At 37.5% G+C, this 23737-nt stretch overlaps 2 protein-coding genes across 7 annotated transcripts in view; both read right to left on the bottom strand.

The window, feature by feature from the left end:
- ZNF532 (zinc finger protein 532) overlaps positions 1–3401 on the bottom strand; it is a 74751-nt gene extending 71350 nt beyond the window's left edge. The window contains exon 1 of the mRNA XM_055791667.1: positions 3075–3401. Within this exon, the coding sequence (XP_055647642.1) occupies positions 3075–3114 (40 nt within the window). The 5' untranslated portion in view covers positions 3115–3401. The remainder of the gene's footprint in view (positions 1–3074) is intronic.
- Positions 3402–3553: 152 nt separating this feature from the next.
- Positions 3554–23737, bottom strand: part of MALT1 (MALT1 paracaspase) — a 33162-nt gene continuing 12978 nt past the window's right edge. For 2 of the 6 annotated variants that reach the window (XM_055791675.1, XM_055791677.1), the window contains 10 exons: positions 22572–22598; positions 21405–21440; positions 19372–19575; positions 13648–13825; positions 12198–12272; positions 11004–11131; positions 10191–10340; positions 8588–8745; positions 7573–7698; positions 3554–6840 (listed from right to left, as the gene is read on the bottom strand). In XM_055791675.1, coding sequence (XP_055647650.1) covers positions 6382–6840; positions 7573–7698; positions 8588–8745; positions 10191–10340; positions 11004–11131; positions 12198–12272; positions 13648–13825; positions 19372–19575; positions 21405–21440; positions 22572–22598 — 1541 coding nt within the window. In that variant the 3' untranslated portion in view covers positions 3554–6381. Of the gene's footprint in view, positions 6841–7572; positions 7699–8587; positions 8746–10190; positions 10341–11003; positions 11132–12197; positions 12273–13647; positions 13826–19371; positions 19576–21404; positions 21441–22571; positions 22599–23377; positions 23462–23737 lie in introns of all 6 variants that reach the window. The other 4 variants (XM_055791676.1, XM_055791678.1, XM_055791673.1 and 1 more) reach the window with 3 other exon arrangements.

Raw genomic sequence — 23737 nt, 5'->3', positions numbered from 1 at the left:
AGAGGGTAGACAGGCTTCTCTAGGTCTCTAGGCTGCCTGATGGTAATCAATAGGAGAGGCACCTGCCCCCACAGGGTAACTTGTGCTGTCCTAGCATGCACACCCAAAGTACACCCTTTTACAGGATATCATAAAGTAGAGCTGCCTCACTCTAGAGAGGTGAAATAAATCCTAACTGCCACATAAAGACATAAGAATGCCCAGGAAACATTTGAGAGCTGTCTGATCTTATGTGTAGTGCAGTCATTTGCATAACAGGTTTAAAACTTTTCATACTAATTTCAATTGACTTTGAAAAATGGAAGCAGCGTGCTATCAAATGACTGATTCTGTCTAAAGAACGGATGGGGATGTCCTAGTCACGTCCTCTGGCATCCGCTGCAGATGCAGGTGTGGAGGCTGGTCACTGTGGTAACACTCACCCACATGGATCCTGGTCCCATGCTAACAGTGTATGGCAACAAGGATGAAAGGCAGCATTTTTTCTTATTAGCTCTTAAAATAAGCCTGGTATGGCTAAATTGCAGCAGTAGTACCTTAGAAATTAAGTAACTGTTTAATTTCAAACAACACAGGTGTTTTAACTCCATTTCTAGACTATTGCAATTACTAAACTAAAAGGATGACCAAACTTTCAAACTCAAATTCCCAACCCTTCCTCCCACACCTGATACCCTAAACCTATCTCCAATTCATGGCAAACACCATAGATCTCAAAATACCACACTTCACAAAGCACGGAGATCTTACTACGGCCGAATTAAAATTCTGTGCAAGGAAGGAGTAATACAGAAATGCATTATACTTACAGGAGTCAGGAAAATATATCAAGGTGAACGTAGCCCTGAAGCTTAATGTATGTGAGAGCTGCCAAAGTTATTAATTAGTTGCCAGAATGAGGGAAAGTAGTTGATGCATTAAGAAAAACAGTAACTAGAATGACAGTAAAGCCAGCCTTGCAATCTTAGTGAAGAGTTAACACAGTGCAGATGGTCTTCCATAGCCAAAGAGACGGTTTAAGGACTCTCAAGATAAAAGGGGGTTTTACTGAGGAGGTAGCTTGCAGAGCTTTATATAGATACAGAAAGTAAATTCAACCCTACCATTTCTCCGGAGGGTATTTCTCTGATGCAGTATGAACAGTGCTTTGACTGGATTGCAAGAGGAGATTGCTTGAGCAAGTCAAAAGGTGGCACTATTCAAATACCTCCTGCTGTTCAATCAGTTGCATTTTGAGAGAAATAGCCATGTCTCATGCTGGGCAAGGAAAACTTGAAAAACTTCATTAAGTCAACGCACTACATGAACCAGACTGAGGATAAACCTTTACCCATGGTATCTGGCTATTGTCTTTCCACAATCTCAATGTTAGGTATGACGTTCACTGGTTTCTGTGACCTCTGGTGTTAAATAGTGCAATTCAGCTGATCATCTCTACTGCAAGAAGGATTCAAAACTCAGCTGTGCCAAAAATCAGGTCAGAGAATTACATGGCTTAATACTTCTAACTAGGGTAAACTTTAGGTCCAAGCCGATATTCTAGCTGTTTGACGCCTTCATGATGTAACAACTGTTCTGACGTTCCCACAGCATGACAAGTGGTTAACAGCACACTAGTACAGAGTTATGCAGGACTGTAAAATCCTTCCTACCAAACCTACCAACAGCATCATGATTTTAGAGTGCTATTCCAGAAACACCTCAAGAGAGAAATCTTCTGCCTTACAGAACTTGTACAAAGTGGAGAAGACAGAGAACAAAGTGGAGTGGCAGAGAAAGATACAGGACTATACAAATGTCTTACTGCTTATAATGTTATAGATCTCCTTTGGTGGTTTGCCACAACACAGAAATACACAAAAGGATGCTTACCAAAAGCCAGTGGCAGTTGCTGCTATGGTAACTCCCAGCACTGTCTTCTATAGATCACAGAAAGGCATGGCCAGCATAGTTAGCAAGGCCAAGGACACAAAATTCAAAATGTCAAACCAAAAGACCAAAAGAATTTCAAGCCATTAATTTTGGAGACCTCTTTTGTTAAAAACCTCTCATGCTCCTCTATTCCTATCACTTGCTAGAAATGGGATCACTCTCAGAAATCTAACATTGCATTAACAATATCTTCTTGCATTTAAATTACCCCACCTTAATGCAGTGTGGGGAGGGAAAATGGAAGTGTATTGGTCTTTTGGAAGCACAAGAACTCTTCCTTTGCCAGAGACGCCTAAGGTTATTTGGATTACCTCAAAACCTTTCTTCCAAGCCTATTCAACATCCAAAACCAACTAACAAAACCCTAAGCTATACAAAAACCTACAGCTGTGGATAAAGCAGACAGCAAAGTAACTTAGCCTAGCAGATACTTCAAGCAAAAAATAAGTATTATCCCCAAACAATTGCACCTCAGGAAAAAAACAAACCCAAGGCTTTGGTTCAAAAAGAGCATCACAAGCCAAAGAAAGCTTTAACAAATGCCTAGGTTTATTCATGTATTTTAATTCCACTGATTTCACTGGGATTTAAATGTTGGTTTAATTTATGCATGCTGATCTTGTAAGGTGCTTTACTGCATATGGGCCAAAAGAAATGGATGCTTCTTGCAGCTTGCCCTTAAGAACCAGAATATTTCCGCTTAACATCAATGATTAAAACTGTTAAAGAGGTTCCTGAAGGCAGCAATAAAATATGAAAGTACCTTTCCATCACCATTCCCTTTTTAAGGAGAGCTCAGAACAATATTCTTCCACATACCCTACTGCCACAGGTAGTTTTGTCAGACATTCTGAAGAAGTCCTTCTCCAATCTCTACCGTTCTTGTGATGTTCTCTTTATCATGTTCGTATACAGTTACATTTCAAGCATCTTAGGTACAGATCCACAAAGTTTAATCAGTTCCTACCTAGGCTGACAAAGACTACCATCCAACAACATACTAGACTTCAGAATTAATCAACGTACGTTAGAGCTCTCTAGTAGCACTAAATCCACTAAGCACTGACCAGCTATTCTGCTATACTTGCACCAGCTGACTGCTAACAGCCAATTTAAAATTACGCTGGGAGACAGCGACTCACACATCAGCACTGCTGCTCCTGGAAGCCCTTCCTGTGCCATGAAGGAGTGCACCTACAAATAGACAAGCAAATACAGTTAGCAAGTTCCCCTACCTTTCTCTGGACATCTTTTAAGGTTTAATAAAATAACGGGATTCTCTCTCTAACCACATTTCCCAAGGAAACTGACAAAATATTACCGAAACTTGTTTTGAGTATCTTTGTGAGACAATGGAGAAGGATCACTTAGGTATAGCTAGCAGCAAAGTGAAACTTGTGGGGAAAAAAAAGTAAATAAAAATCTTTGAAGTGCATAGTTAGAAAGCTGTATAGGCCCAGCGTGCAGATATGTTTAACTTGAGCTGAAGCTTATGATTCAGATTTCCCCTTCTTTTTTGTTAAGAAAATCATTCTACTATATATATTGCTTTAATAAAGTTGTGGGCTTTTTAAAACTGGAAGGAGTAGGAGAGTATAGCAACTACGTATGCACAGCTATATTGCTTTGTGGACAATTTATTACACAGTAAGAAAAAGAATAAGCTTTTATACAAGTCAGGAAACTGCAAAGTATTAGCTAAATGTTACAGTACTAGACCATGTCTCAAGCTATAATTTTTGATTTATAAGTCAAATGCACAGGATAGTTAACGCACAGGTAGATCTCATTCACCAATATTTCACTATTCAATAACCTCCAGAAGAAAGGAGAAAATCAGAAACTCAAGCTCATTTCCAGATTACTTTGAGCATGGCTGTCATTCTGGAAATAACTACATTAATACTCATGTACATATATCCATCTTTCAGCACAGATGTATGTGAAGATCAACAGATCTAGTTAATGATGTGTTAACATTCCCATCTGAAATCTGTTATGACCACATACAGCACCTCCTTCTGTGTCCAGTCAACATGCTATAAGACTACCAGATCCCACCAGAAGGCAGCACTCTCAGCTGAAGTTTTAAACTGGTCTATCCGCCACATCAATGAGATTCAGTTATTTTATTTTTATTTTTTGCTACCTGCTTCATGAAAAGATTATGATAATTTTGCTAAAATAAAAATGTATTTAATGATGGGGATCTTAAAACAATACTGCTTATCAATATTACCAGGGCAGGAGAGGCTACTACCCATATCTGAAAACTCCCTTGAATTTTCATTACCTCACACCCCAGTATTTTCATGCTTTCAAAGTATCAAGACATTTAAAGACCTAACAAAACATCAGCGTTCTCACACTTATCTGCAGATATGCATAGGCAAGTCACAGATTCTTCAGCATTTTTAACCAAAATCAAACATTAAAAAAAACCCCTGATGTGTCTTTTTTGAGCAAACTATTCAACCTGAATATGCAAAACAGTTTGGTGAACAAAACTGCCCTTTCCCAAACACAAGATCAATACATTGTACATCATGTAAAAAGCTTGGCAGTTAGCCCAAGCTAGGTCTATCTATTCCCTTTGTTCAATGAAGCAATAAAGCACCATATGAAAGTAGCTGTTTGCCTTTCAGTAGAGGATCAGCTGTCTTCTGAAGATGCCTATGCCACTAACTCCAACAGCAAGATTCTGGGGTTCAGAGGCTAAAGGACCTAGAAGACCAGCTTACTTCTGGCATCTAGTCTGTGGAGAGGCGAACACCACTTTTGAGCTCCAGAGCAAACACACACATGCAGGGCTATATAAGAAGTGTCAGTTTGTGACATGAGGCAAACATCCCTCACCTTTGGCACACTGCATTTAAAGTTGCTTTATCTTTTATAAGTTTGTGTGTGCTGGAAGCTTTACTTTGGATTTTCACAGTTTTATGGTAGACTTCTGGCACTTCTATTTGCATGAATATTAATTAATTTGGCCTGAAAAACAACTCAGTAGGGGGTTTTTGTTTCTTAAAATCACCTCAGAAAAGCAGTGTCTGGTGCCCAGGAAAAACCATTCTACATTTCAGCCTGAAGAATCCTCAAATTTTTACTCATCTTGCTCATTCATTTTTAGCCTTCAGCATGCCTTACTGCATGACTAACTATACAATACTTTGCTTGCTATGAACAGGCATTTTTCTTCACACATCCATTTAGTGTTCTTCCAGAACATGAAAAAACTACCTTGCTGGAAATCAGATCAGTAAAAATCTTACGTGTGTTACATAGGAGAAAGATTATCATAGTAAGAACAATGCACCACAGTATGAATCTCTGAATTGCTCCCTCTTGACTATTTGTAGTTCTCTTAAAAAAACAAAACAAAACCCTCCAAAAACGGATAACATTAGTTTACTAGCTCAGTTCAGGTTTTGTTTTCCTTGCACAGCTCTCCATCCATCTGTCAGTTGCTGCCAGACACTGAACATCTGACCATGAGAGAGAACGCAGTCAAAGCTGATAATTAGCTACATCCAAGGGACCGGAATATCAGTGACTGATCCCAATGCATACATGAGGAGGGAAATAAAGTGAAGCTTGAAGAAGCACTGGAGTATTAAACCATGGCGTCTTCACTTCTGTAAAAGCTCCCTCTCTGCTCAGTTAATTTACATTATGTGTCATCTTATGTACTCAATAGGAGGCTGTTACAATATATATATATAAACACATAAAACCTTATTTTAATGTAGTATGTAAAAAGAAATCCCTGGATATTGAACAACTGAAACTGAAAGATGGAAAAGAGAAAGGTATGGGGCTAATGGATTTTTTAAAATCATGTTAAATCATAGAGGACGTGGAAATTCATCTTCTTGCTTAATTCTGTCACCATTTTTTCCTCTGAAGCTATGCATGTTTATCTTGGTCTTGTATAGGATGAGCAATTTCTCTCTGAAAACAGAAGATGTATGAAAAATGCATTTACAGGAAATCTTGTAACTCCCGTAGGTACTAGAGAAGTAGCTGGGAAGATCCAAGGCTTTACTATCTCAAGAGAAGCTCTGACACTATAGCCAGGCTTTCATGCATTCACGCCCTAATGGAGATAGACAGCTTCCTCCCAGAAATGCATGACTGCTTCTGTGTGTTGGCTACTTGACTGCCAGAGAGTGAAACAGAAAACTCTGATCAGAGTTCAGGTTTTTCCCGTATCAAACATCAAATGGTAGGAGGAAAAAAATGAACCAATCATGCCTTTTTTGTTCCTAAATCTGTCAGTCCAGTTCTGTCTCTTTGGATCTGAAAATTTTCATCACAACCTCATTTCCAGTACCACCTCTAGACTCTTCAATCCCTTTGTCCTGAAGCCCCCAGACTCCAGAGGATGGATAAGCAGTGTGGAGGGTCTGCTACTCAAGGATGATACTCTGGTCCATTCTGAACAAATCACAGCTATGGCTGTTTAGAGAATCTGAGGTTGTCAGACAGAAGGAATTCCAGTTCAACAGTATCATCAGTGGTCTCTACTGGTACATTGCTCTTTTCCACAGGGCTTGAGTAATTCTGTACTTCATGTCTTGAAGCCAATATCCTTGAACTCCTATTGCAAGAACATGCTTCTGGTTGTCTGATGCTGTCCGAGCAAATATGGTTAGGATGGTAAATGCCTGGACAGGAAGTTGTTTGGTGATGACTAGGGATGTAGTATTTAGTTGTCAACGGGCTTGAGTCTACATGAAAAGAATCATTAGCAATGCAGCAAGTCTGGAAATAGTTATTATTTTTGAATCCATGATGAAGTCCTAATTTAGCAATAAGGGGCTTCCCAACATTAACTTCCTTTCTTTCATCCATTTTATCTTCTATTCCTGGATACTCATAGTGCAAGCAAACAGTAAAGATCAAGTGTTCCTGCAAAAGAGAAAAGGGGGGCAGGGGGTGGGTGGAGAAAAGTTACACTTCCTCCCCAGATAAACAATATAGGAAACACTTAAAGAGGCACAGTCTACTGGAGAAAGACACTAATCTTTTTTAGGAGCTAAAGACATATATTAGGGAAGACTTGTTTACTGAAGGCCTCTCTTGCTTAATACCTGCTCATCTGATAGTCTGTTTCTAGAAGCACTTGTGTTATACCTGCTGCCAAAAGCACTAAGGAAGAGATACCAAGTAATGTCCAACACAGATGTTTGTGATACAGATACGGCGATAAACTCAACGGTGCCACAGTATGTTGAAGTGAGAACCTTCCAGAAACTGCATGCCCAAGAGCACAGATTGGAATGGAAGGCGATGATACATAACATTTTCATCTCCTATGAATGACTTTGTAAGATGCAGCTCTGCTTCAGGTCACATCTCCACAGTGTGCAATACATGATCTTTTCAAAAATAATAATCTTGTCGAAATTCAGTATGGGCCTAAAAAATATAAAGTATCTTGCACGATGGTATCAGCATCACATATGCATTGATTCAATTAAGAAACTAAAGTCACTGAGTTGCACTACTAGCCATTTTTCCCATCCAAAGAACATGTTATTATGCAGATAATACACAGCTATCTCAACAGAACTGCAAAGAAGCAACGCGATCGACGTAAATTATCTGAACAAACTTGTGAGGAATAATATATATATTAACCCTTAGTTTTTGCAGTGAACTTAGCCTAGTGTAGAGGCAGTGTTTGGGAAGGTCCTTTGATACTAAATAGCTTCCGGTTTCCTCAGGAGTTCCTTTATTGGCCTCTTTAGGATCCACATCCAGGTCCTGTTACAAGAAAGAAATGAGAACTCAATTGAAGGTACAGAATTTGTAGATCATAATAGTTAGCAGTATTTCTTTTTATAAAGTCAGCATTTTCTTCTTCTTAAAAGGAAATAAAACACCAATCTTAGATTACTTGCAAAAGCTGCTGAAACTGCTGTTAGTCACAGGCAGCAAAGGTTACATCTGAGTAGGTTACCCTCTTTTGCTGATGGTTCCTGTCAGGCTTGCTTCAGGGCTGCTTTTTTTGCATGTTAACTTCTACCATGAAGTACAGTACTATACCACTAATTCTATGAGCTAAAAATACCTGCGTTTATTATGCACATTAACTCAAATATTTTATTCATAAAGCATCAGAAGTGTCCTGTTTGTTCTGTCTAAAAAGGTTTCCTGCCCCATGTCCTCTTTCAGAGACATCAAAAAAGACAGTTTTTTGCCCCAAGGAGCTTTCTGTTTTAGTCTTATCCTTCACTTCACTGTGATCAGCTAAGTAACATCAATGGAACTGGACAGGATCACCCAGGTGCAAAGAACTGTAAAACTAAAGCCTAAGAAACCTTGTTCTGCAAGGCAGATGTCTCCTCAGCTCACATAGGAGCTACTGACATTTAACTTCTTTAATTAAATATAACAAATATATGATAAAAAAGAAATGAGACTTTGAAAGAGATGACCCCAGATTAATTTTAATGTATTTTATATATTTAAAAATATGATTTTAAAAAGTCATTTTTTTTTAATGTGTGTGTTTGTACAGCACACATATGCAAGCACCTGATTTCAACATTTGGACCTATTTTATGACAAAAGATGCAGCCTGACATGGACAGACCAGATAATTTTCAGCTTCAGTGGAGGGAGATCACTGAGACCAATAGGAAGCACTTACAAGTGCGAAGTCTGTAACGTAGGCTCTGCAAACTACTATTTCAGGTGGCTTCTTTACTATTCGTGTGTAGATTATCATGACATTTGAAAACTCAGCTGCAAACCCCAACTGAATCTGAACACCACATTTGAATTCAAGATACATACTTTCTGGAAGCTCTGCAAATAAATAACACATCATTAAGTTCTAAATCAAACTTAGCATATATATTTTCTATTATTTTTATTTTGGTTTTAAATTCAAACGTTTTAAAAGGTATAGACCTCTTCCTGTTGCCCTCCCACTACCTATCACATATTTACACTGAGGCAAACCAGGTTGGAAGCTAATCAGGCAGCAACAGTGTTTGCTAGTATCACATGGTAACCTGCAGACACTGCCAGAGAGCTGACTCAACTCCTGCTTCATCAGTTTCTTTCCAATCTCTGCAACTAGCAAGGTAACATTTACTTTAACTAGGGTATAGCTTACTGACCCAAGAACTTGTTTAAATATCTGTAATCCAACCAGTAAGGTTAATATGGTCTATATTCAATGAGACACAGCTATAGCATTGTAAGAACTGAATCTGACAGCAGAACAAGTTTCAGGTTCATTTTTTCCCTTTCACGAAGCCTATGCACACATTCCCAAAGCCTAGCCCGCAGCATTTTTCTTCTCTATATTTTGGTTCTCTCTCAATCCATAGTAATATATCTGAAAGCACTCAAGAGTCAATGACATCATTCTGTGTCTGTATGCTTTGTACTGATTTTTCTACTCCCACTGGAAGTGGATTGTTTAACATTATCATAGACATACGTTTATACAAATATAAAGGTTATTCTCTTCCCAAATTCCAAACACATTCTCTTCTATGCATGGCTTAAAACAAATAAACCATAAGATAACATTATACCTTTATAATTTTTGTTTTGCATTTCAATCATTTAACAACCAAGAATTAAGGGCTTGATTCCACAAATAAAAATCCACATCTGTGAAAGACTCTGCCTACATGACTAGTTGTCTTAAAAATGCCACCCCTGACCCTCTGTCCAACCTTTCTAAGAAATTTGAAAACGTACTCCAACCTGTTTAGGTGAAAAAGATACAAAGATCATAACCTCACTGCCCTTCTTAAAAGAAGTCTAGAAAGCCTGAAACCAATCACACCCTATTTTAGTTTTCTTAGTTTGTATACATGGAAATCTCCTTTTTGTCATGCGCTTTCACCATACAGTTCACCTGGCTATTTTAAGTGATGGCTTTAGAATGAGATTAGCGATGTCTTAAAAGCATCATTGTTAGACCCAAACAGACTACTGGGAAATTATCCCAGGAGGTAGACATCATATAAGTCTCCCAACAGCGTTTGAGCAGTTTTAAATACACTTACTCAGGGTGAATTCTATATGTCACCTTGTTCATGACGATCTCATGTAGAGGTAAACCCCAGCACAAAAATTTCGAAGACCTGAATGTACTAATGAAAATTCAAATACAAACTTGAATTTCTTCCATTCAATATCGCAACCCACAGACTAGAGATTATTAAGGAAGTATGCCCTCTAATTTTTTCCATCATGCCAGCAGGACCATCCAAAAGTAGACTGTACTATACCATGAGCTTTAGCCCACTGTAGGTTCCGGGCCAGAGACTCTGCAGAAGCTGTCGTTTGTTGAATGGGATCAGTTAATGCCCTTTTCTCAGACAAACTGCTGCGGATCTCCAAAGCTTGCTTGCCTTTGGTAAGGTGACACTTGCCCATATCTAAAAATAAGATGCATACAGCTTCTTTCAAAACTCAATGCTGCTGAAATTGTAACTGAATTAAGTACATCACTGCATTGCTGTGTGGTTGCTATGGTTATGCCAGTGTCAGCATGTCCATAGAAACTTGTAGCTTTAGAAGTATTCATTGCTCAGCTATTCATTCAGTTAAAGCTAAAACAGCATGCCAGATGCCTGCAGAGAATCCTGAGAGTTTTGCACGTGTCCTAGTCAACATGCTCACATGTTATTCAAAAACCAGTTCAAGCAGGTCCTTCTGAGGACTCAGTTAATTGCTTAAACAAACATGGCAATGACTGGACTATCACCAGCAGCTGACACAAGACAGAAGAGTAGTTTTTGTGGATGGACAGATCAAAGCTTCATGCAGAAGGACACTCAGAACAAGTGAGGCTCACTTTTTAAAAAGGAGAGTATAAAATCGATCACTATTAAAGAAGCTAAAATCCCTTTATAATACCACGATCTTTGTTAATGTGCTGCCCAGTAGCACCTGCCTCTTGATAAAAGCTGCTATTTTAACAAAATGCAACAAGAAAGAGCTTAAACATGTAACACATTCACCATGAGAAGAACAACATTTAAAGAACTTTTTAGTAATGCAAGCTGTGAAGACTGTGAGTACAGTAAGCTAGAGTTCACCTTCTGCAACCTCATCAAGCAGTACAGTAATCTTCTTGTCTTCTAACAAACGGTTCTTCAAGAACTTCATGAAGATTCCATTGGCCAACCCCAGCTGCTGAATTTCAAAAGCTTCTGCTCCTTGGCACCTACGAGATCACCAATATCAGACAAGAGAAAACCACTGAAACGTCTGTATGATTAACATCAACATGAGGACAAAAGGAGTAAAGTTATGTTGGGAATGGGGGAAAGAAACCCTACAATTTGAAAACCAGGTTATGTCTAACACCAGCTGCCTTTTCACATTCATTTGCAAGCAACCTATCCTGGGAAGATTTCACTTACAGTCAAGCCACAGACCAGAGTTGATGTCAAACTGCTTATATGAGGAGCTCAAATTTCTTATAGAAGACTTCATTAAAGCTGTACTACTTTTGTTCAACAGCTTTTACATTTGAATTGAAAATTGATAGAGGTTATTTAGCTTTCTGCTTAAGTAGTCTCTTCAAATAGTTTAAATTGCAGTCGTAACTTTATTCTTTACACCAAGAATAACAAACACAGGGACCAATCTATATGCTACTTCTCCCATAACTCTTTAACTTACATTTCTATTTTTTTCTATAAATTTAACTTGCATTAACACATGACCAAAGAGGGTACAGCATGTAGGTTATAGCTCATAAACTGCTCCACAGTACTTGAGTTCACAGTGCAGTAAGTACCATTAGAAACACACAGGACATAACTCCCCCTTCCCCATCAGCATAAACATAAAAAAAAAAAATAAAATCAAACACTATGGTCTGAGGGTAAAATTTGCTTTTTTCTTCTCTGGGTTTTTTTTCATCTCTAATAAATAATACTTTGACGAGTAGAGCACTCCTACAAGTAACCATTAGGAAAAGATCAGGAACACTGTCCAGCAGTTTCTGGTTTGCTGAATGCAATTCTCTCTCTGCCATTACCCCACATATGAATGGGAACACTACTATACTGGGAATCACTACGTACGCATTTCCACAGTCAGACTGTGGAATGATTCAAAGAAAGAAGCAAAAAAGATAGTGTGAGGACACAGATACGGATATGAAGTATTGGTCCTTTAACACCACAGTTAGTATTTTGTCTGTAAAAAATTAGCTATACAATCTCAGTGCTCAATGCTGGCTTCAAAATCCCTGTATCACAGCAGAAGAAAAATTTCCTTACGTTGCATATCCAAAAACGATGTTGGCTGTAACCTTCAGAGCATCTAAGATAGGAATTGTGTCATCATATTCATTTCTGCAATAAATGGAAAGACAAAAAAGAAAAACAATAATGTGAGAACTAACAATGGTAACAAACTCTAGAGTTGTTCAAAATATTGAAACAGCATATTTCAGAAACAGCAATTTTATTCTCTCCTGCAATTGTGGAATGAATCCTGACTGCTAAAAGACAAAACCCAGCATCATCATCAGTCTTCATGAAGACAACGCAGACATAGTCAAGTGTCACATGTTACCCAGCTGAGGGCAGGCTGTATTAACCAATATAGAGTTTGGTTACAATTTCTTAAAAAACGATTTCTGATAACTAGCCATTTGAGGTTATAACAAAACCTGTATGAATTCCGTCACCCTCCCCTCCCCCAACATGGTGTCTGTGTAGTTAACATGAGGCTTATGTAGCTGTACTTTCTATGTGGACAGCAGATTGTAAACTGAACTGGGTCACTGGCATTTCATTAGCAGTGACGTTTAGAAGCTCTACAAACATTAAAGCATTAGCAATTTTCTATTATGAAAGATTCCTTAGTGACCAAATTTCAGACGTGCTGACTGAAGAGTTGGTTTCAAGTGCAACTTTAATTGGATATAGTAATCTTTTAACATGGAAGGAAAGCAGTAGTTTGTTTAGAAAAATCCAGTAAACCAGTTGATTTTTAGCTCCAAATAAAGATACAACATCCCCAGCATAAAAGCAGTCTGCAAAATCCATGTCTTTGAAGAGTTCTAAAATAAGCACTTCACTTGAGCCCTTCTTTCAAATTAACATGCCTTTCATCATGGATTCTCCTTCCTCCCTGTAATGATGAAGATAATAAATGATGCAAGGGGGAAGGGTCATTTTCCTTTTTTAAGATGCCTAATTTTATTTTTATCTAAGAGTGACACTTCATAACTTTTAAACTTTTAACATTAACTATAACTTTTAAACAAAAGAAGAAGAAGAAATAAGTGTCATTCAAATCAAGAGGCAAGTATCTACCCATCGAAACAGAAAGTCTAATTGCCAGCTTCACATTCCCATCCAAGGCCAAAGGCAAAACAAATCTATGAATGAATCCTATTAAAAGTACTCAAGTACAGGCTGTGAATTCTCAGAACCATGAACTTTCAAGTACAGTGAATTCTCAGCCTAGACTAAAGTCTTCTCCTCAGTGTGAAGTCCAGCTTTCTCTCAAGATCTCTTGCTATTCTCACAAAGTGGCTGTTCAGTTTTATTTGTTCATTTTTAAGATACGCTCAGTTTCAATCTGTTGCTGCAGCGAATGAACTGAACTTCACAGTTGGTTCTCAAAACCACAGTCATACCTTTCCTTCTATCGTGAAACAAAATAATTCCTCAAACATTTAATGTCAGTTTGCACTATTCATGAATTATGAGATTATACCTTTTCCGACACATATCCAGTAGGAATATATTAAGTCCCGTCTCTTTTTCCTGCATTAGTTTGAGGATGTTCTGCACGCACAGACAGTTGGCAGATCGGTAGGGATTTGGAGCATCAATAGGAACCATAAAACTGTTTCCATAGTTTTCGTAGCCATGGCCAGCATAATATAACAAACCTGAGAGTTCAAAATACACGTGACTGAAAACACAGTTCAAGAGTACATTTCTATAAATTATAGCAGAGTCAAAAACTTAATGCACTACATCTACACTATGTGTCTGTGGGAGATTAAGATCATTCAAGCTACTCCAAGCAGTTGTGGGTTTTTTTTGGTATCAATATGCCTTTGCTAATACAGGAAGAAAGGAGAGACAGTGGGGGAACCACGTTATCATCAACTTCACAATACACAGACACCACACATTTTGAAAAAAAAAATATTTAAAAAAATCACTCATGCATACTGGCATCAAACACAAAGTTAAATACTCTTTAAATGCTTTAAGTAGAATTACAACCTGTAACAGAAATAATCTTTTATGTATGATATATAACTCAGAGACACGAACAAGGAAATGTGCCAACTGTAAAACATATTCTCCACATGTGCAATCACAAAGCTTGGAGCAGCAGCAAGTCATTGGAGATTTTCTAGATGGAAAAAAAAAAAATTACACTGAACAGTATAGATGGATTTTTAATTTTTTTTAGATGAGAGATGCTGTCATCTTTAAAATTATTCTCCCTTAAATTTTGGCATTTTTTTACTTACCATTAAGCACTGGCAGTTCTTAAAAGAACTTCAAGTAGAAAAAAAATCAAGAGAAAAACCTTGCTTGCACTATGAGAGCATTTTGCAAGTTTTTTGTTTTGCTGTTTCCTCTGTACCGTCACTTCCTACAGTTGTTTTTGTCTTTTTTATAGAGAGGGTAAAAAGGGATAAGAAAGATTTTTAAATTTGGGTGGAGGGGGGAGGGAAGATTATTCCATGAGCATGTTTGGTAGGATTCCAGAGCACATTCCCATTACTAAACTACCAACAACTGATTTTTAGTTGATTGTATCTACATCTCTGTACAGTTACAGCCTTGTGACTCTTGAGGTTCTATTAAACAAACAAATACTTTGCACGCTTACCTATATACAAAAGATTATCCTATAATCACCTCCATCAGGTGTCAATACACAATGGCCTACAGTATTTTAAGATTTAAAATCCTCAATAAAACATGCAATGTTTTGTATAAAGAAAACACAATAATGAAATTTTAAAAAGCTTTTCTTAACCCTGTAAAAGGGAACCGTAACCTAGGGCTTAGATTTTACTTATATGACTAAAAATGTAAAATATTAAAATCATATCAATTTGCCTTAAGATTTTAGCATTAATAACCTCCACTGCTGTAAAATGCAGTTACGAGACACTTGTATGATTAAATGCAATTTTCCTATTGTCTGCTCCCAGTACTGATTTTGCATATCTATGGCAAGTTCCATCTTCTAAAAAGAATTTTTATTTAACTGTACAAAGTAGCCTATTGATCAGATATTCAAATAATATATAGTGCTGCAGCTGAATAAAATTCAACAGAGATATGACGATTTATGCTAGAGAAATGGTCTTATGTCATTACTCTTACTAAAAATAGCTGTGAAATTTATGTCACTAGAAAACTTGAATATTCAGAAATAACAAAATAAGGCCCATCCTAACATACTAAAATGATCTATATTTAAATCAGGTTGAATGGGTCGGTATGCTAGATGTTTTTACCTTTTCATTACAGATAGCTACAACGAATGAAAACACTTCTCTCACACAGCCCTGTACTTTTTGTAAGGGAATATAGCACTTTAAATTAAGCCTTTGGTTCTCTTACTTGTAAGCTCTCAAGTCATTAACAACTATGCCAAGACCTTGCAAACTGCTCCATTCAATCAACAGCGCTGAATTTCTTTTTATGGGAAACACGCATAGTCAAGATAAGCACACAGCAAGTGCATACAAGGTAAACTCCAGGATACAAGGTTTCACTTAAACAAAGAGCCTAACGGTTATTCATCTGCCAGAGTCTTGGAAAATGGCAAGAGCTTTATTCAGTTAAAAGTCAGATTTCTAAAGGGCACAGAATTGAAAGTGTATGATTAAAAACCTAAACAAATAAAGGTACTATGGGGCTATTTATAAGATATTGGGCTATTTATGGTTACCTGAGACTAGGTAGTTTCAAGAGAGTTAAAAATGAAGTGCCAAGTGGCTGACTCCATGTTAGGTCCTAAGTTAAAAGGAAACGCTTATATTTGATTTCCACAGAGTTTGGATCTGGACCTAAATCAAGGTCATATTTGAAATTATATATATATATGAGTGTATGTTAGATAACTAATTGGACTGACTGTTTCTTTAATGTAAAGCATGATTTATCAGAGTATTTCCTCAATGAATAGAAATGTCTCAGAAATAACAACCACATTTCTTTTATATCCTTGGCAGATGACCATGCTATGCTTATTTGATGAGTACCTGCAACAGTTAACATGTTGAGCTCAAGACCAGAAATAAATCTCTGCATACCCAGAGTAAGCAGAGTAAACATGTTTGGAGTGCCTCATTAGACACTGTGACACAACAATTTTAAGTAGGCTCAAGTTCCTCGTAGATATCAGCATTTAAGCAATATCTGCCCGCCCTGCCCCCACCCCCCTCTTTTTTTTGTAAAAAAAGAAAGCAGCCTAACTATTTCTAGCCTTTAAAACATATGGGTCTATGCTTTTACCTTTTGTGGAATACAATATTAATTACACCTTACATCTAGAATAACATAAACTAAGGTATCAGAGGAGACATCATCACTGCGTTTACTGCTTCTGCTCTTAAAGAATGCTATCTCAAATGCCACTTTCCTGGTCACAAGCAAGAATTACACAATGTCATATTAGGCACCACGAATATGTGTAACAAGGACTAAAACAGAAGTAGCCACTGTGTGTCTTCTATTTGGAGCTATGCCTACTAAAAATACAATAAATCATTATCTATTTGTGCACTGACAGCATGTTTTATATGCTTTAAGCCATTAATAGCCACTATCCAGAAAGAACCAAGTGACCATTTAAATTGAAGTAGTTATTGCCAAACACTGAAAGAATACTCTGCTTACCTTTCTGAAATATCAACTTGCTGGAAAAAAACACCTTCAAAAATAAGCCTTATAAAAGCTTTCATATGGTGCTGGTGAGAAACTCTTTATAGATTTTCAGTACTGTACTTTCTAAATTCATGTCAACAATTATAGAAAAAAATTGAGGAAGTACAAGAATCTAAAAGCTCTCTCAAATGTATAAGCACATTATTTCCCAGAGAACAACAGAAGAAGAAAACTGCTATCAGAAAGTCTACTAAACTTTACTGCCATACTTAGTTTTCATGTCATACAAGTTTTGGCTGTGATATTAATACGCAAATGTCAGATCAGCCAGTTCTGCACAGACAGAGCATCAGGTAACACACCATTAAAAAAGTCATTCTAAGAAATAACCTGACCTTGTGTTCCAAAAAAGAATCAAATAATGTTTTCTTGGATGGGCATTACTATAGGCATTCTGCAATTTAAGTAGGGCAACTGGCAGAACTTTTTGGTCTCTGCTCTAAAGAATTTCTGGAGCTATTTATGCTATCTTAGCTTTTAGAAAAATGACAAAAACAGTGGCAGTCGGTAGCAAACTCCTCAAAAGCCACAGCAGAACAACTGTTTCTTACACTCCAAACCAGGTCATTCTAGTCTTTTTCCGTGAAAGACATGAAAGTTTCTGTTCTGTGTATCAATTCCACCATGCCCTCCCTGAGCTAGCACACCACCAGTTCTGTCTTGTGTTTGTCCCTCAAAATCAAGTTTATGCAAGACAAGGTATTCCAATACAAGAGTAACCATCTAAGAATCAATGCATATCAGTAGTAGCAATGCATACCGAACCCAATTGGTTAGTCATTATCCAAGCAGAAGGCACCTCCTGTGCATGTGGAGGAAAGCTTAAAATTTTTATTAATATTTTATTACAGGTATCTTATAAATGGATGTGACTCAAATGACAAAAAGAAAAGAGAAATGTGTTAACCACATATCTTTTAGTACATATACTTTGCTTAATTTGTCTTCCTATAACTTAAACCAATACTAACAAGATGCTGCAGTACAATTATGAAAGCGATGCTGCAATTTAGAGGTGGGAGTCTTGGAATTTTGTGGGGTGTTATTTTTAAGTCTGAAGAGTTTAACAAAAAAATAGATAAGGGCTGCTGCCTGCTTAAGCAGCATAACCCCTATTAAGCTTTCCATCTAATGTGCAAAGACACACGGGAAGAGTAAATTTTTACTATAAATTCAGATCTTCCACAGAACTCAGAAACAATAGTTGTAGTTCTGCCTGAACAGGAATCTTAGTATTCAACTCAGTGAAAAGTTCTTCATTATTGACGACTGCAGCCAGTCAGAACCTTAAGTCCACAGCTCATTAATTTCTCAATTAATGCCTTTCCTTAAGCAAGGTATATTCTGCAAAGGATAATGTGAATTCCCCTCTGTTTTATTTTAGTTCTTTAAAGTGCACAGACATAAGAGAACTACATTTTCATTTCACATAAACAAACTTATTTTCAATTTTCTTTTTGAAGTGGAAATGCAGGTTTGCATAACTCTCTCTCATTCCCTTTCAAGGACATTATGAAAAACTGTGCTTGCCAGGCCAGTATCACAATAACTGAAAGGAAGCAGCAATTCAAAATAAGAATTTCTACTGAACCTGAAAACCTGGCGAAAAAGAGGGCAAAAAAGATGTCCCACTCTCCTCCCCCGGCAACACACCTGGTATCAGAGTGCAGCTCACTGTCAAGGCAAAGGAAAGCACTCCTCTTCCTCTGTTCTTTACAGAGCTGGCAAGTGAGGACTAAGAGAACAGAGCAGCCCCTCCCAAAGAGCACCAGAAGGATGGAAATCCAGAAGGAAAAAGCACTCTGCAGACATCCAGTAGAAAGACAGGGGATAAACAGAAGGCAAGCCCATAACATTCATGCTGTGCTTAAGGCTGTTCCCCACCTCCCCAACAGAAGTGCAACCTAACAGTCTAAGTAAGCCAAGGGACTGGCCAGTGTGAATCAAATCATTCATTTGCAGGCACAGAGAAGAACACAATAAAAGTTTACAAAGAAGATGTTTAAAAGGTCTCCTAAAGGCACCAAGGACTGCTGCCCAAGACTACAGGTAGTCTTGTATACTGCAGTTACACAGTTCTCAACTACCAGCTCATTTCCAGAATACACTAATACAGGTAATAGAACAGATTATTCTTGCTCTTGCTTCAAAGACTAATGACTTCTAGTACAAATGTGCATCTTCTGCAGAGCATGCAGCAGGTTTTAGCAGACAAAACACATCAGTACTACCAAACAAGGAAGTGCACTGCAGTTTTAGGCAGAAAACAGTTTAAAGAAAAAAGTTCAAACATTGTATTTGTTCTAAGAATAAAGAAAGAAAAACACTTTAACCAGTCAAAAGGCATGCTGGTGTGCATTCTTCACTTTTCCCATTCTACATACATGCCATTTACCATGAAGTTTGTTTTGCTATTGCATATGGTGAGCTGGCAGAGGTAAATACCAGATGTTTGTGTACTTGATGCATCATAAAACTGACCTACTTCAGAAGGGATGTCGCATGTTCTTACCATATACTCCTTTGTCCAGGAGAAGTAAAAATTCATCCACTGCATTTCGCATCTCAGACTCAGTAAGATCCAGCAAAGAAACAACTTTGAAATCCAGCTGTCTTAGCAAATTGGTCAATTCATAAACATCGACCATTGGAGCCTTGAGTTGGGGGTGATTCCAGTAGCTCATATTTCCTATTAACAGAGCTACCTTATCTGTTGCTGCAAAGACAAGGGAAAAACAAAACCACATCAGGTTTATATATTCCATGGGTTCAATACCTTTACATTTAATTTCTTCCAAAGTGAAAATAGCATCCAATCTCACTTCAGCCACAAGATTTTATACGATTTTAGAAATCATCCTACATCAATAATACAGGTCAACTCTCTTCTCATCCAAAAAAACATTTCACCAAGGTCTGACAGTTCACATATCTGACCTGTGACGCATCTCAGGCTGGATAATCTGTCAAGAAGTGAGTCACTAAGGCTATCTCCCATTTCTTTCATTTTTCTGAAAGTACAATTATTGAATTCCCCCATGCAAGAAGAAAGTTAATAAACATGAAAAATCTCATGGCAAGTGGCCAAAGCTACAGCCCGTATACTTTTCCAATAGCCTCAAATTTTCTTATGGTTCTGTAAAAACAAACAAAAAACCCCACCACACACAAAAACACACTTTCACATGTCCCGTCTCTCTAAACCACAGTACATTTAGGTGGAAACTTTTACAGGTCAGAAGTTAAGTCTTTTTTCTGTTTGTTAAGGTTTCTTTTTACTGTTGCTTTGGTTAAAAACAATTATACAGAGATATAAGAAAGTTACAAAATTTGGAGGAAAGTCTACTCCTTCTGTGAGTATATTCTCTCATAGTGAGATATGTTCATTTTGATTTTAATATAGTCTAAAGTAATTCTGTCATAAGTAAACAAAGCAGCAATGAAACAGGAAAAAAAAAAGTCACATGAACAGAAATGCTTTAGAGACCACTAGCCTGATTTTTATGCAAAAAATTGCAACTAAGTTACAGAAAGGCACTTATTCAAAGCAACGCATTTCCTCCCTGGTTTCTTACTTCTCCTCTCCAATAGGTATTATAGTCCCACAGCTCTGGTGGCAAATGACGTCATATGAACGCCCAAAATCATCTTCAGAATCAGTAACCCTTCACAGCTAGATTCAGAAGAGCACGTCTGTCCATAGCTTCCAAGTTTAACATTTCACCTCCTTCAAACAAGATGTTTCCAACATTTTTGCAGCTGGAAAACCTCCAAGGTTTTGAACAGTGTAAACTATTTTAAACAGCAGAGACCGATTAACAATGGCATACTGTCACTGAAAAACACTTCTAAAAGTACAGGCTTTAGAAGTGCTTTATAAAAGATGAACCAGAACTGGGGAGCACTTCTACCCCCTCTCACACAGCTGAACCTGAAAGAGTGGTAAAATTTTGACAGAGGCCAGCAGCCTTTCCACCTGGTTTAGCATCAACAAGACAACATGCCTGACCATAGTCAAGTCTACCATGCAAATTTAAGAATGCAGTTAAACCCCAGCAACTATTCTTCATAACACATCCATCTTTATGAGCTCCAGTTCAGGATCAAAACATCCTCACACCGTGCATAAGAGCTAAGCTTGCAGGGAGAGCATACCCTTAGCAGACAGACTACCAATCCTTTTCAATCCTATCATCCTAATACCTCTATCTCCAACTGCCGAAGTAGTCAAAGTAATGGAGTAACACACTAGCTAAGGTTGTGGCCAGAGGAATTTGAAACAGTAAACTGAAACAGATGAGAAGTTGTAGACGCTCCACTGAGTCACTAAAAATACTGGGTGTCCTCACCACAGTTTACTACTGAAAGGGCAGCCAAGCATTATAAAAGGACTATAAAAATACACAGAAGTCTCCCTCCCTGCAGCTATTTGAATGCATTACAGTTATTTCACTAGCAGGGGCAGAAGAAGCAATATTCAGAAGCTAAATGTATTACCTAGATATGAAATACATATGTTCATTACCGCTACACAAAACTACTTACCAACAGATCTGTGATTTGATTGTTCTTGTAAGCCTGCTTGAAATAGATTGAAAGAGCAGATCATCAGTAACTACAGTCATAGTTGCCAGCATCAGAAGAAGAACTGCATGTTCCATACAGCCATAGTCTATTGGTACTGCTTTGCTTAATATGTTACTAGTTTAAGAAAAAAAAAGCGTGCTTTTTTTTCTGGTGAAGTTTTAGGGTGTTGTTTTTGTCATTGTTGACCTGATTTCTGTCACCCTCTTCCAGCATAGCCTAACAGGATATGAATAGCTAGTTCTACAAGTCAAGAAATGACAGATGATTACAGTATAATTTTGAATCTCATAAACTGCACATCAGCATTTTTAGTAACTTCCAAAACAGTTCATCCTCTCCAAATGAAAGCAGACACGTAAGATGGGAGATGTTTAGCAGAGATGACCATCTGTAGGTGAAAAGTCTTTTATTTTGTACTTCACAGAGGGCTGGTAGAGCCAATGCTGTGCCAAGAGGAACAGGTAAGTGATATGCCAAAGTGGTACACTTTGGGTTACATGTTATGTGTCATGACAGTACCATTTCAGTGACTAAAACTAACTCTTGGCAAAACTAAACATATCTTTGATATCTAACCTAGGAAATTATACGACCTTTGTGATTCAAGATTTTGGGAACTCTATATCTGGGATAATCTTTTATGGAGCACTACTCCAGATCTGTGTTCCTATAACAAACATCAAACAGGCTTCAAATCACATTAGCTCACTCCAACATGAATTTAGGAAATATAGCAATTCAATCTATCATGTGACAGTCATCTTACATCTTTTTCACCTTAATCATGTGAAAAAGCAACAGCATACTAAAACTTAGAATCCAAAGCAGCCACAGACAAGAATGCAAAAGATAATTCCTTCTATATTTGTACAAGTATACATGCAGTATAGAAGACCAGCCTTGTGTGATTTTACAAAGATAATAGCAACCCTATGATTCGCTATACTCTTCAAGTTAATGTATTGGAACCAGAAAGCTGTGCTGTTCTTAACATGATATGAACCTCTATTAAGCTACATACTGTAACTATATATTAAACTATATATTGTAACCCTGCTAGGCTTCAGTGATTTGTAACATAAGATGAAGATGCAAAATTAAAGTTTTTCAAAACTTATCACTTACCTGGTCTTTGAAGATCAGTTAGATCTTCTGTGAAGAAATACAAGTAAAATCATAGTTTAAATGAGAAGCAAAAAGATACAGTTTTACTAATAAAAATATAATTGTCTTGCCATTATTAATAGAAGCTGAGCGTTAGAAAACAAACTACCTTTCTAAAATACTTTTGGCTTTGCATTTCTGTAAATCTAATCTTTCATATATATTTTCATATATATATTTCATTATATTTCATATAATCTTTCACTCAGAGAGAAGAGAAAATCCTGTATCAGTACACGAAGCTATCCTAGAAACAGCATTATAACATAGCATATATCAAATCAAAGAGAGAAACTCATACTATGCCCCAGTCCCACAGACATGCAAGCAGCTGGAATGAACAAGGAACAAGATAGCAGAATCACCCAATTGAAAAATAGATGTTTGAAGGACTGCTGTAAAAGCAACATCCTGAGCAAGAAATCTTACTTTGTAAAGCCATGTGTATTCAGAAGACTTCAGATAAAATTTTCAAACATTCTAAGCTACGACAGGTTTCACCTGTTTATTCTGAAGACATTAGAAACTATGGAAAAGAAAAATAATTTACCTGAAGCACCAGAGGTCTCTTAGAACAGGCCTGCTCCATCCAGCAGAGCCCTAGGCAGACCTCTTAGCCACAAAAAGCAGGCTCATATATCCACGTGAGAGACTGTAGTAACCCAGGGCAATATTACTGTAGGTGTTAATATAGCTTAGTAGCAGAATGATGTTGCATCCAAGCAAACTGTAGTTTGGGTGTAGACAACAACAAATATGGTGGTTACCTTCTGCTTCAAACAGTGGTTGAATCACAGGCAACAAGGAGGTTTCTGCATAGCGCTCTACCAGGTAATACACACACCCCCAAGCTAGAAAAGATGTGAAGGCTCAAAGAGACCACCAGTCACAGAAGCTATGCCATGGAAGCGGCTGATACCGAAATGTGTCTCTCTTGCATGTTCCAGCAAGTGACAGTATACAGTCGCCTCACAATGTTAAACCTTTAACAAAAGAGCTAAAGGGGAACATCAGCTCTGAGTTCTGGTTAAAATCTGAACAAGAAATGATGCAGAGCAGTTTGATTCCAAGAAAATTCTACAATTCTATGAAAAAACTGGGTAGAGTCTCATTTATTGTACTTTGCA

This window comes from Falco peregrinus, chromosome Z, assembly GCF_023634155.1.
Source record: "Falco peregrinus isolate bFalPer1 chromosome Z, bFalPer1.pri, whole genome shotgun sequence".
NCBI lineage: Eukaryota > Metazoa > Chordata > Aves > Falconiformes > Falconidae > Falco > Falco peregrinus.
This window is presented reverse-complemented; position numbering and strand designations above follow the sequence as displayed.